The following is a 14,291-nucleotide window of genomic DNA, read 5'->3' as shown; positions in this document are numbered from 1 at the left end:
AAATCAAAGAAGTTAAACAGTAATCTCAGATCTCATCAAACACTGAACAAATTAAATAACAATATTATTTAAATATTATTACTAAATATTCTGAAAGATAACAATCCTTCCAATGTTTTTCAAATTGGCAGTAAGTAAATGATACTTCGTGCTGAAAACAGTTAGGTTATAATATCTGTTTGGGCTTTTAAAAAGACCATCTAATAGATTTCTTATTCTACAGAACAAAAAGAAGTCTTTTCTTTCAAGAAGAAAATAAAAAAGGGACCCAATTTTTGAAACAGAAGAAAAAGTGAAGATTTTTTGCTGTTTTTTTCTTACAGAAAGAAGTTAATTAAAACGGCACCCACCAATCAGCTTAAAACAACTTAATCATTTTGTCACATAGTTTTTATACTACATTTACCAGGATGATGTTTCTGGACTAGGGGCTGTGGAAAGATTTGGGGAAGTAAGTTGAGACTCTTTAGTATCTAAAAAATAGAAAATATACCAACAAATATTGCAGGTAGAGAATTTTCATTTATTCTGGAAGCAATGTGTAACAGGTACAAGGTGTCACTGAAAGGTGGCATTGTTCATTAGCATGTCTGTGGCCAGAAGATTTTTTTTAATTTCTCAAGAATTTATCCAGAAATAGATTAAAACAGATAAATGGCAAAGCCAAAGTGATATATCAGATTGAAGTACACATACCAAGGCAAAAATCGTGTGTGTGTGTGTGTGTGTGTGTGTGTGTAAGAGAGAAAGAGAAAGAGAGAGAGAGGGTAGGAGGAGCCTGGGTGTCTCAGATTCCACAGGACATAGGGTCAATACATTAAATATAATAACTATCAAAAAAGTCCGTATCTGAAAACAGCAAAGAAAAATTCTTTTTGAAATTTTGAGGCTGTAATTTATGTCTTAATTTCTACCAAGTTTCCTTCTAAAACTGTGAAAAAGTAAAATGTGCTACCTGTAACATCTTTTAGAATTTACAAAGATTAAAGAATGTGGTCTTAGGAATTTTATAAAGAAAAATCTGCATTTTTGAGTTCCTGACTGAAACGGAGACCAAATAGGCATGGAGCCTCATCCAGCAGTTAAGCTTCCAATTCACCTGCACAGAGAAATACTAAAGTCAGGGTTTATTAAAAGCAAATACATTTTCTGACAAGATTTCCTCTATTTTATAATTTTAAGGTATTATGGATAAAGGAATAAAAATACTAAGCGGCATGCAAATAACTACCCCACTCACCTCAGCACGAAAGAAAAATACACCTGGCTCACAGATCTGTGACTAGCAACGAGAACAATTTACAATTCTATCCACTGAGTCAGAGAACTGTGTAAAAAAAACACCTATAATTGGAGGTCTCTTTTTTTTTTTTCCTAGTCTGTTAAAAGCCTGAAGAGCTGAATGTCACTACCACCTTAAAGATGAACTATGAATGAAGCAATTCTCATTGGATGAGGCAGACAAATTGGGACGTGGTAGATGGTGGGATTTTCAAGAAAGCAGTGGATTATGCTTATAAAACAAGCCAAACCCAATGTGGGTTTTTACTCGTTAGTTTAACCACAAAGGAAAACCAAAGGAAAAGCAATCTGCATGGAAAACGAGATGGAAAAATAGCAGCAGCGTGTGAGGAGAGGGCTGGGGAAAGCAGTGAAGCACTCAAATAAGAAAAAGCTCTTGGTCATTTATTTGCTCTCCTGAACCTTGGCTAGCAACAGAAATCTTCCGCAGAGCTATAATGGTGGCCTGCCTTAAAGTAAAAATAAATACATTTTAAAAATCTAGACTCCAAGCACTGGTCTGCAGAGATCTGTTACTCTGTGTTGCCTCAGACCACAGGAGGGCAACATGAGTTGGTGTAATTCGGGCACAGATTCTGAAGTCAAGTCCTAATACCTGATGCGAGGGGGAAAAGCGTGGCTATTCTTAGGTGATCAGAAGGTAGAAATCAGAGGAATATAAATTTACTAGCTTCCAAATAAGTTGCCACATGTTAAAAGAAAAGATCAAATTAGAAGTTTCTTTGCTCGAACAGCTTAGAATAAGAATACATCCTCTCCCCTTATTCGTATGAATGAATTTCTTCTAAACCTCTCTTTAGAAACCAAAGAAATTCCTAATGTAACTAATCATGTTTAAACTGTTCAGAATATCTGAAGACTTTTTTTTTCTACTTTCAAATTTTATCTTGTAATAACAGAAATACTTAGATTGGAGGGACATTTATTGAAATTTGATGGTCTAAACATACGGTAATATTTCGCAACCTGCTTGGTAATAGCCCTCTCTTCAAAGTACAGCATAAGCATAATAGTTATTACCTTATTCCAAAGCCCTCTAAGCATGAGTTTTAAATAAGTGTACCTTAAACCCTTCTCTCATATAGCTGTCAAGTTCTTTGATTTAAACTGTTAGGGCTCTTGAGTTTCATTAGTTATGCTTCTTTCTCCAAATAACCCCTCTGAGTAAGAGCACTTCATTCCATTTCTCTGACTTGGAGACCTCACCCGTGGCCACAGCATCCACTACACTCCCTTTGCCTAATCCCTCATTTCCTCCAGTCTGACACTTACACCTGGAAATCTCACGACCTCTTTAAAGGGAGTCCTGAGAATTCTTTTTCTGAACAGTTACATTTTTCTTCCTTACCCGTTTCACTGCAAAAAAAAAAAAAAATCATGCCCATTTAAGTAGAAAATCTTTTGTTTTAATGATCCTACTTTGTAAACACCCATTAATGAAAAATCCAGAGGACATGATAGTGAGAAAAACCCTGGAGATAAGGGTTTAAAATTTGGATGAAAATGATTTGTACTGACAGAGTTCCTGTATATAAGGGGATACTTAGAAGTCAACATTTAAACTGCTGTATAGATTCTGGATAGATAGAAAAAAATGAAATTTTGGTCATTCAATATGCCCTGCCACCTTATGCAGGGGATTGTCTCTGTTTTTAATTACATAAATGAAATAACCTCTCCCTGCAAAAGAGCCTTCTTTTCTTCAGCAAAACATCGTTATTATCTCCTGAGAAGTAAACAAAAGTCAGTGTTCAGAAATCAGCTTCATTTCAGAAAGAAGTCATGGAGCATTAGGAAAATCCGACCCTTTCTAATCTTGCCGCTGGAGAACTGAGAAGCCCTAAAACAAGGGCAGAGTTTTTAGGGGATGGAAACACTTCCCCTTTTCAGGCTGAAAAGCTGTTGTTCAGTGTGATCAGAATTCCAGTCCATTTTGGTATTGGAAACTATTTCGTAGTCCTAGACAAGGGAGTCCTCAATCATTCCCATCCCTCCGTGTCTGTATTTTCTCTGTGATGGTCACGAACAGAATGATCCACCCAACGGCTCAGAGCAACGCTGTGATAGCATCAGAGGGGCTGTTTATAATGAGAACATTTCATTGCATTTTTGCACTTTACATGGAAAAATTGTATCAAATAACAAAATACAAATCAGAAGTCCTTGCTCCAAAGAGTGGCATGAAATAATTTTTCAACCCTACTTTTGGAATTAAAAAAAAAAAAAAAGTTCAGGGTAATTACCAGGTTTGGTGGGTGTCCCTTCTGGGGTGAGAGGAATTTTAGGTTTCAAAGAAATAAATTGTGTTTTGCTGGGAGCTGGAAAAGTAAAGAAAATAATCAACAAATCAACATTTAAGCATTTCAGTGTCTAAAACCACAAAAGGAAAACCTATACTCTAAGTGGAATGAACCCATCATCTTGGAAGGTTTTTGGAAATATTCCATTGAAAGACTATTTCACAGACCAGCATTTAATGGAAATATGGTGATAAATTTTCATCTGGTTTGGAAAAACATTTCAAGAGTGTATTTGAACTAACAGAAATAGCATTGCTACAAATAGCCACAATAGCTACACAAAGAAAATTATTCTAATCCATTATTTTTTTAAAAATCAGAATAATCATTTTGCCCTCACTTCACATTTCTCAGCCACACCCACATCTTTAAGCACTAGAAAAAGGCAGCTCTTAACATGAAGAGTCACTGAGAGGTATAATGCCATCATCTACAGTATGAAGAAATTCTAATATCATAATAGAATACTGTTCTCCCAAAGGAAGCCTGAAGTTGAATTTGTGGGCCTCCCTCAGAAAAAAATGGAGGACTGTGTTTGAGACTCCACTGCACACACACTGACTGAAGCAAGACGTGGAGGCAGCAGTGGGTTGCCAGCGTGCAAGGTACAGGATGATACCTGAATGCTGAGTTCAGATGCACTGACTGTGCGGCCAACTATCAAAAACCACGGAAGCTACCGAGCTGCCAAACTCAGAGATTCTCAGTATTGCTAAAACGATCCAATGAGAACAGAGACTGAGACATTACAAAGCTAAGGATTTTCATGGTCAAATGAAGTAACACATCTCCCAAGGACATATCATTACCCAGTGTTGTCCGTGTAGGTTCAGGGCTTTTAGGAATTTTAGGTGTAATTGTTCCAGGACTTGTGGTTCTTTCTGGTGATGGAAAGGAAAAAAAAAAAAAAGGTAAGATATCCTAGAGACAATAAAAAGATATCGTCCCAAGAAGAACGGAATGACCCTTTTGGAATCCTGCCATATGCAGCTGTCAGTGTTTACAAATGCAGTGAGTACAAGTTTTAGAAAATAATTTGTAAGTTCAGTCATAGTAGTTAAGGCTATGAAAAATTGTATTTATTCTACCATGGGATAAGCAAAACTTGATTTGTGGAGCACGATTCTGAGCGTATTATTTGACAATGAAAAATATTACCTCCAAAGAAGCTAGCTGTACCATGCGAATTCTGTGCCATCATGTATGTTTCTGTCGTTCCCTCCTCCTTCCAATTTGTCTGAACCCTACACATATTTTGAAACTGACATCCTCAACTCCTTCTTTTTCCTGAGCTTCCCCACAAGTGTTATAGTCTCGTAAGCAGATTGTATAGTTTTATGTTGATCTATTCTTTATGCCGTATGACCTTTCTAAGATTATAAGCAATTGGACAGAGGGAGTCATGGTCTCTCCCGTGAGCCACTGCCCCTGTTCAGAGCTGAAAACACAGCAGGCACCCAAAACAAGAACAGTCAGCCTAATAAACACCTCAATAGACATTCACACCAAGGAAATGAATTTCACTACATATCTTACTAACACTGTGTGACATGAGGACCCATTTCTGGGTTTATACCAAAATTCACATGCAAGAACATCACTGACATAATTTTCAATAAAGTCTTATTTCTGTTATTTTGAATTATTCATCTTCAGTTAATTCCATATTTTATAAAGAAACTTTGATCTATAGAATAATATTACCTCTTTTTATGATAGGGAGATGGACATTCTCTATTTGGAATTAAATATCCTGAGAGGTTAAAGAGGCAGTTATTTACCAGGTTTGGTCCTTGGTGTTTTGGGCCTGATGCGTCGTTTAGGTGTAGAAGGGATAGATGTAGTTTGCTGGGCAGCTGAAAGAAGATTTCAGATAGCTTTGATAACTAATATGCTGTAGGGGCCAATCAGGTTATAACTGTTAATTTGTAAACTTCCTGAACACAAGAACTACTTTTCATTTCTTTGTATCCCCGGAATGCCCAGCACTGTGCTTTATACATAGCAAGTGCTCAATAAATGTGTTTGGGCCAAAATGAATTAAGTATCTATCTAAAAACCGAAGGTACATTGTTGAGATAAATATACAGAGAAGTGGGCACTCTTGAGGGATTTAAGAACACAAGGTAGAGTTAAGAACTCAAAAGAAAATTTACCAAACAACAGGGGAAAGTACAAATATTTGGGATTTAGAGAATGGAAGTTCAGAACCACTGTAACTCTGTAGCTCATGACCAGCCTCTGCAGGAGTTAATGAACTTCATTATTCAAGTAATTTTGTATTACAGAATCTAGGCTGTGTCTCTTCTCTTACCCATCTTTCCTCATTGCAGAACCAACTTGGTGCTCTTCACATTTAGACTACTTTGAGAAAAATACTCTGACCAGGTGGTATCTAATTGTGCTACATAGAAAGGAATATATTCCAAAATAATTATCATCTGTAATTCCACTGCAATTCTCTGGTAAGAAAAGTTGAAAGGATTACAGAAAGAAAATAATTCTTTAAATATATGGACACCAAGATTATGGAAATTCTTTGAGAATTATCACAAGGCAAAGTATGACAGATAACCCAGTTCTTGGAAGAATTTCATGGTAGAGAATGAAGGGAAATATTTGCTATTGAAAATGTTCTGGCTCTCCAACAAAACTGAGTCTTTTCTTGTCACTTTATCTGTTCTTTCAAAGTACACAATTATAAAAATGTCATTAGTTACCAGGTGTTGTAGGTGGCATTTCAGGACTGGTAAGGATTTCCAGTTTTGGAGGAACAAATGGTGTTTCACTTGGAGCTGAAAACACAAACACCCCACCCACCAAGTAATTCCAATTAAAATGAGGTATTTTAAGAGTTTTAACATGCTTTTAGATGGTATTACAGAGCACATGCTACACGTATGTGATTAAGAATGAAAAATGCATGTAGTCTTGAAGCTGGTGGATGAAATCATGATGTAAAGAAGAGAAAAGGTCAGAATGATAATTGTTCAGTGGCTGCCTCCGGGCAGGCTCAATGCATGGAGGAGAGGCATACAAGCCACAAACATGTGAATGAGATGGGGTGATATGGATGGTGAAGAGGTCCATGCAGTTTTCAAAGCTTTTCATTCCTTTAAGGATTGAAAAAATGATCATCTATTACAGCTCAAAAAGAGAGAGAGAGGGAGAGGGAGAGAGAGAGAGAACGCCCAAAATGGACCATAAGATGCCTGCATTACAGGAAAAAAATATATACATTCAGAAGTAAGAACGAAATAAATGATTAGATGTGATGGAATGAAATGGTCATTTGGAAGAATGGCATTCACATGGATTTTCTTTTGATGGAAAACAAAGTAGGATTTTTCTGTTAAAAACATTACCCAGTGTTGCCCTTGGCTGTTCAAGAGTTCTAGAAGTTTTAGGTGGGACAGAATCCAGAAATGGATCACTTGTTGCTGTTGGAATAAATGTCAACATTTATAAAAGCAGAAGGCCCCAAGAATAAAATACAAATTCATGAGTAATAAATTATGCCTCATATGGGGAAAAGTATCAAGGAAACTTGAAAGAGAACTGACCAACATTTTTAAACTAGTGGTTCATTAAGAGCTGAAGACGTATGCACTTTTAAAAACATACGTACTTTAAACATTAAAAACCATGACAAAAACAATGTTGCACATATTCAACTTGTTTTCAAGTGGTTTTTCTGGTTCCTCGCCTTTCTTAACTAGTAGCTGAACCCACTCAGCGTTCTATTTCATTTTTTCCCCTTATTTTCTATTTAAAATTATTTGCCTTTATCATGGCACAAATAATGCTGAGATAAAGCTAAATATACAAAAAATATCAGATATATATCCATGTCTAGCAGAGACCAGTCATATTTACTCCGAGTCTCTCGGTACCTAGTTTAGCAGATGCTTTAAAAACACTTGCGAAAAGGAACTATTAGATTGAGTCAACGTCTTTTGTAGAAGGATCTGTAAGTGACTGTTACAGTTTAGACCCAACTGAATTTCTAGACAAGTGAGTGACACGATGGCTCTAGAGCAGGATTTCTCACCTCAGCACCATTGCCATTTCGAGCCAGATAATTCCTTGTTGGGGGGAGGGGGACTGTCCTGTATATTTGCAGGGGTTTGGTAGTATCCCTGGTCTCTACCCACTAGGTGTCAGTACCACCTTCCCCAGCTGTGACAATCAAAAATGTCTCTAGCCACTGCCCAATGCCTAGAGAAAAGTCATCCCCACTGGAGAACTACTGCTCTACAGAAATCTGAGACTCTAAAACCTTCTTAGAATGGTATTGATAAGAGAGCACTAGGCCGTTACAGCACTTTGGCTCAGTGGCAACCACAACTATCTGCATCTCCCACGTGTGGCAGAGCTTATTATTGAGCGATATAGACAAATAATCGCTCAACAGGGAATTGGGGAGCATTCGCGTCCCTGACACACACCAGCGTTTCTCTCCTGCAGAGCTCTAACGAGTGCACTTTCTCACTCTGCAAAAATTAACGCGAGAACTAGCTGCAGTGCTGTCAGAATTATCGGGCATCCAAAGAAAGCCTTGAGAAGCTGGATATACCTGTGTGGGGTTCTGACATTTCAGGCTCATCTGATGTCGCAGGACTTGAGAAAACATCGTAAGTTGCTTTTAAAAAGAAAAGGTAAAACAAAAGAGAAGATGTTAATTTTGACTAATGTTAAAAGATTTCATGACATAATCTAATGCTGGTTACAAGAGAGTCTTATGTAGGTGCTAGAGAGCGTTGACTCCGGGCTACTGGTCTTGTCAGTAACGTGCAAGCCATCACTCAGACTTGCCTCTGGTCTTTCTTGCCCTGAACTACAGGCTTTCCTATAGCGAGCCGCGACACTGGCTTGGAGGCGGATGTGCACGCAGCGCTATATATTTACGATGAAGTGGTGCCAGCTCTAAATCAAAGAGCTTCGAAGAGTATAAACATATATGAGTCAGAAGCAATGTGAGGAGAGATTTCCAAAGAAGGAAGAGCAGTCACATTGAAGCTCTGTGCACCGGGTCTACTGCTTAGTCTTCGTACCTAGTAAAAGTTACCATCATGCAATCTGCACTTTTCAGTTTGCGCAACACTTTCTCATCTATTGGCTTATTTAGCCCTCTCAACATCCCCGAGAAACAAGTGAGGTAGACATCAGCCCCATTTCCCAGATAATGGGATGATATCTCCATTTTCTAGACAATGAAGTTGAGATTCACAGCGGGGAAGACGTTTGCCAGTGGTCCCACCCTGGGATCGTCAAGTGTAGCATATTTTCCATCCCATTAACAGGAAGAGCTGACTTAAGACCAGTGCCCTCCTCTTGTACCACACCTCCTGCCTCTTTACCTGGAAGCAGCTTTCTCTCTATATTCCTTGTGGCCCTTCTACAGTCTAGGTGGGTTTTAGGATCAATTTCATATACTACATAAAATAAACAAAGCAGGGTGACCTTAAAAATAACGATTGCTTTTAACACAGGGATAAATTACATGTCCACATAAGAGTTGAATCTGCAAGCAAGAACAGCATCAAAATAAAAATGTTCTCTTTTTGGCACAAAGAGCTGTCCCTAGGGTAATGAGAGGTGTAGAGAAAGCATTAATTGTTATGAGGTAGATGTTACTTTCCTCACCCATTCAAAATGGCTGTACAAACTAAAAAGGCAGGAATTCACAGGAAAATTTCCTCAGCAGTTACTTGTATTCAGTGACACTGTAGCAACTTTGAACCAGTGCTAGTTGAAGATCTAAGAAAGGTAATATCGCACCGTGGGACACATTCTGGGACACAGAGAGGCAGTCTATACCGCACCACACAGGAAAGCAGCAGGATATAGATTTCAATTTGTGAAGGGCAATCTACTGCTTTGCAAAATCTTCAAAAACAGAACGTTATGAGCCATGCAAATGTTCTAAGAGAAGATCCATTACATTGTAATGCAAAGTTGTCTTGAGCCTAGCTACAATTTTAAAGGGTCAGATAAGAATGACTAACCTTTTTAAAAACGATTTTCTTTATTTATTTGAGGGAGAGAGAGAGCGAGAGAGCGCGCGCGTGCATGAACGGGGGGCGGGGGGGGAAGTACAGAAGGAGAGGGAGAAGCAGGCTCTCCAGGACCCCAGGATCATGACCTGAGCCCAAGGCAGACACTTAGCTGACTGAGTTGCCCAGGCGCCCCAAGAATGATTGACCTTTTAAAGTACAAAAATGTTGGCAGTTGCTGATCCGAGGCTTGCTTTAAGCCTATTTCAAGTCATGGATCTAGCAAAGTCAGCTCTGATTCTAAACAACTTAGGAAAACTTTACCAACTTAAACTTCTCATACCAGAAATTATGAATAAATAGTTTGGCTTTTATTTATATTGCTGCTTGCTTTTGAAAAATGCCACAGCTATCTGTTACCGTCCCACATTTCCCTTCTATCTGGTAACACTGAACCAGCTTTCCTAGATTCTGTACTTGTTGTCCCAAGAGATATTTATTTACCTTCTTCCTACTTTTATCCTGGAGGTTCCAAGACCAGCTGCCATCTTCCCTCATGTTATTCCTAGAAGGCATATCCTGGAGAAAGAAGCCCTGCATCCACTATCCAATGGCTACGGTGGCTCATGTTGGGAAGTTCCCAAATGTCAGGGACCTCTAACTTCCAAACATTTTCTCAAATATACTTAAGATTAAAATAACACATCTGCTAGGAGGCTTGGTCTCTGCTATTTCTACTTCTGGAGTTTCTGAGAGAGTTGAGGAAGTTAAGAACAAGAGGGCGAACAACTCACAAACACCACTTGCTAGCAGTTTTATGTTGTTTGGGCAGCTTTGAGAGACACACCACCACCTCTCTTGACTCATGGGTTAAACATGCTTTCTTGACTTTGAAGTAATAGATGTCAGAGGAGAGAACAGTGTCAAAAATGAAGTTCCCTAAAAATCAACAGCTCTTGATTTCTTTACCAAATTCTGGAGTATTTCTATACCAGAGCAAAATGTGTGAAATGGTTAGACATCGCTGGCTTTTTCAACAGCTACTCCAGTATGAAAGTGATAGCTAAGAGTTCAAAGCAAAGCCTTCTATTTGTTAGACACTCTACACGCTACGATGCATGATTGTTTAGAGGCAAACATCTGCTATCACCAATGTTTACTTCAGTGGATGAGATGCTCCCATGGGACATTAAGCACACTACTCTTGCATGCGCAGGACATAAATGGGACCAAAAGTTGCAGAAACAAACTAATGCAAGTAAAATAGGTAGATCAATTCAAAGGTTAGGAAAAGCAATTACTAACTTTCTTTCAAAAAACAGTAATGACTTGTCATAACCAAATTTTATTTTTGTATTTTTCAGAAAAAATATTAGTATGAAATAAGGCACACTACCATTTGCTCATTTGCTCACAACTTCCTAAAACCCCATTGTTAAATTATGTTTTGTTGGCTATACATTTTTTAGTTCTTAAAAACTGATTAGATGCAAATTCTATCATAAAAATGCTCTGGTATTGCTCTGGAAACATATGATGGCACCCAGATAAGGCATTTCCAATTACCAAGAATTCATCAATTTATTTTGTTCAAATTCCATGAATATTGGTAACTATGGGAAAGACTTTCCTTTTTAAACAAATTCTTAGATGAAAGATCTCATTAGGACAGAAATTGCATCAGTCATGCTCATTAGGCACTCCAAGTTTACTTTACCCCAGAGTCTGGTACATGGTAGACTCAATAAAATTAATAGAAATCATTCTATTAATTAATAGAATTAACAGAGTTAATCTGCGAGATGACCATTACAGTGAACGAGTAACAGTGGGTTTGACAGCTGGGTAGTTTATGCTCTTGGTGAGGACAAATGAAAAGAAATGAATAGGCCCCTTTAATTATTTTATGATACACATACTTGTACACACAGATCTCTTCCTCTTCTGCACAATTAATTACCTGCCATATGCTTATGTGGCCATCCCCTGCCATGGAAATAGAATCTTAAAAACATATATGAAGGAAAAATGGGAAAATACAACAGGACTGTCAATAAATAGCTGGACAAGGGAAGCATTTATGAACACCACAGTGTTCTCAGTACCATTGAAATAAATAAATAATGCTCTCCTCAGTTCATGGAAAAATAAAATACATTTCTGGTTGGCCTTGAAATTTGTGAAAATAGTGCCTACAAGAAAATGCTCCTGAAGCAAAAGCCAGAGGCTGAGGCTGTAAATCTCGAAGTGAATCTGTAAACCATCTGCTGTGTTTGAATCCTATTTTCCGACTCTCAAAGCATCAACACCACCACTCATCCCCACTTCTTCTCCTCTCTAGGGCTTCATCCAGTTGGGTGGGCCAGAGCTGCACTCATCAACACCTCACAGGGAGGCAGTAAGGTCAAATGTAGATAGAGTTCAATCTCTTTTCAACCACTCGGAGCAAACCACCTGCGGCCACAACCTTCCAAGCAGTGTCCCACTCCTCGGCCGTGCTGGTCATTCGGCTCTCAGGTCTCTCAATGATTTCGAGAGCTGAAGGGCACATTGTAATTTACTGAAGGTCTACGAAGTACTGAAAATGATTAGTGGATTCCCTAAGTGTATTCTAATGAAGAGATTGAAGCTGACCACTCTTTTTTTTTTTTTTTTTTTAAGATTTTATTTATTTATTTGACAGAGATAGAGACAGCCAGCGAGAGCGGGAACACAAGCAGGGGGAGTGGGAGAGGAAGAAGCAGACTCATAGCGGAGGAGCCTGACGTGGGGCTCGATCCCAGAATGCCGGGATCACGCCCTGAGCCAAAAGCAGACGCTTAACCGCTGTGCCACCCAGGCGCCCCTGAAGCTGACCACTCTTAGTTCTGACTCTCTGGTCAAGGAAAAGCCTCTAAAGAGAACTGTTTATTGTTCAAGGGGAAGGAATTATGTCAGAAGAAGGAGTCATCTTAGTAACAAGTCACAGTACATATGGAGGGAAAAATCGGTTAGTCTGGACACACTGGGGAAAGAACAGGCAGCAGAGTTTTCTAAGGATGAAAGTAAACATGCCGAAATCATCTTGGGTTATAAAAAGAAACCGTTTTCTTTGTTTTAATTAGGTTTTAAATCTTTCCTGGTACTAAGTGATGGTCTTTTTAAGGGGATGATCAAAGAAGTGAAAGAGGCTTAACACTGATGACATTATGAAGCCAGAAACAAAAAGCTGATTTCCATCTTCCCCCTCCAAGGATATAAAGGGCAGTAGTATCAAGTGTGGGCCCCAGCTGAGGGATGATACATACGCAGCATAAATGCTGCTTGTCCCATCTCTGATGCCCATGGAAAAACACAGCTAGTTGGTCACGCATCATTTTACTCCCTGAGCCTAGAAAGGGTCTCAGAGTTTACAGAATGATTCAGGCTGCCACTCTAATTCAACAGCCATGCTTGCCATGGGTGAATAGGACCTCAGACCATTCCATGAGGGGCAGGGTCTCTTTAAATAACAATGCACATACCCTTTCCTCTTCATAAAAATGGTTAAACAAGTGAAATGAAGACCCAAGAATCATTTGGTATGCTCATATATATGCGAGTTTAGAGTCTTTTTATTTTCTCTCCTCCTTCTTCTTCCTTTCTTTTAGTAATTTGTTGCTATTGTATTATTATTACTATTGAGTGTCTGCAGCAATTCAGGAAGTTTGGGATGGGCACTGTGGGGGGAAGAGGATGCATTCAGCACAGAGTCCATTGTATTAAGGAAAGGATCACAGGGCACCTCTGACGTACTGTGATTCTGTGAATTAGATTTAGTGACTTACACATTCCTTTCTTTTCACACATTAGTTCTAAGACATAACCCAATGAAAAAATTTATATATTATTTCCATTTTATAGATGGGGAAATTGAGGCTCTAAGAAGCTAAATCACTTGTTTACAGTCACATAACTGCTAAATGGTGGGTTATTAACCCAGCTTTGTCTCACTCTATAGTTCACAGGTTAGTGATCACATTCACAATAAGAATGAACTTCAGAAACTGGCCCAGCCTTTCTCACAGACCACTTAATGTTTCTTTAAAAATCTAGAAGACACCTAATAACATTTAATTAACTCTGTTGGGAAGCTGTTAACAAAAAATTTCAAAGCAAGATGCATGGCACTGTTTCACTCCTAACTTGGAATGTTTTGTTAGAGAGAAGCTTAGGAAAGAGAGGAATGAGGATCTAGTTTTTCTCCTCTACCCATTCAGGGGCAAGCCTCTCACTTATCTCCTTAAAAGAAAATGATAGCTCTCTTTACTTCCAGGGACTTCTGGAGGGTCAATATGATGGTATATATACAACCCTTTGAATCTTTTAATAGAAAACAAACATAAATTTGTCCAAACACAAAATTATATTATTCCAGTGAAGAGATAATCCAAACAGTACATGCACACGCGTGCAAATGCATATTTCTTTGGGGGAGTGGAAGGTACCGAGAGCTCTCCTAGAACTCACTCTGTAGGGACACAGAAATCATCAACTGGCCACTTACCAATAGAACTTAAGACCAATTCTGTTACATCACCAAAAAATGTACTTTTCTGAAGGATTGTTGCAAGCACTTAAGTATTTCTAAAATGTGGCCAACTTTCTTTTAATACAGAACTTATTATAAGAAGTATATATTCCAGGGGCACCTGGGTGGCTCAGTTTGTTAAGA

The 14,291-nt window shown here is 38.5% G+C and overlaps 1 protein-coding gene across 40 annotated transcripts in view; it reads right to left on the bottom strand.

Annotated features, from left to right (window-relative positions):
* The window catches only part of ABI3BP (ABI family member 3 binding protein), a 232,874-nt gene that overhangs the window by 98,638 nt on the left and 119,945 nt on the right, over nt 1-14,291 (bottom strand). For 39 of the 40 annotated variants that reach the window (XM_087861659.1, XM_087861660.1, XM_087861662.1 and 36 more), the window contains 6 exons: nt 8,179-8,244; nt 6,968-7,042; nt 6,323-6,397; nt 5,384-5,458; nt 4,412-4,483; nt 3,546-3,620 (listed from right to left, as the gene is read on the bottom strand). In XM_087861659.1, the coding sequence (XP_087717785.1) occupies nt 3,546-3,620; nt 4,412-4,483; nt 5,384-5,458; nt 6,323-6,397; nt 6,968-7,042; nt 8,179-8,244 (438 nt within the window). The remainder of the gene's footprint in view (nt 1-3,545; nt 3,621-4,411; nt 4,484-5,383; nt 5,459-6,322; nt 6,398-6,967; nt 7,043-8,178; nt 8,245-14,291) is intronic. The other variant, XM_087861671.1, reaches the window with a different exon arrangement.

This window comes from Ursus americanus, chromosome 4 (genome assembly GCF_024610735.1).
Source record: "Ursus americanus isolate L20-20 chromosome 4, mUrsAme1.1.p, whole genome shotgun sequence".
NCBI classification, from domain to species: domain Eukaryota; kingdom Metazoa; phylum Chordata; class Mammalia; order Carnivora; family Ursidae; genus Ursus; species Ursus americanus.
The sequence above is the reverse complement of the archived record's forward strand: the minus strand, read 5'-3'. Positions and strand labels throughout refer to the sequence as shown.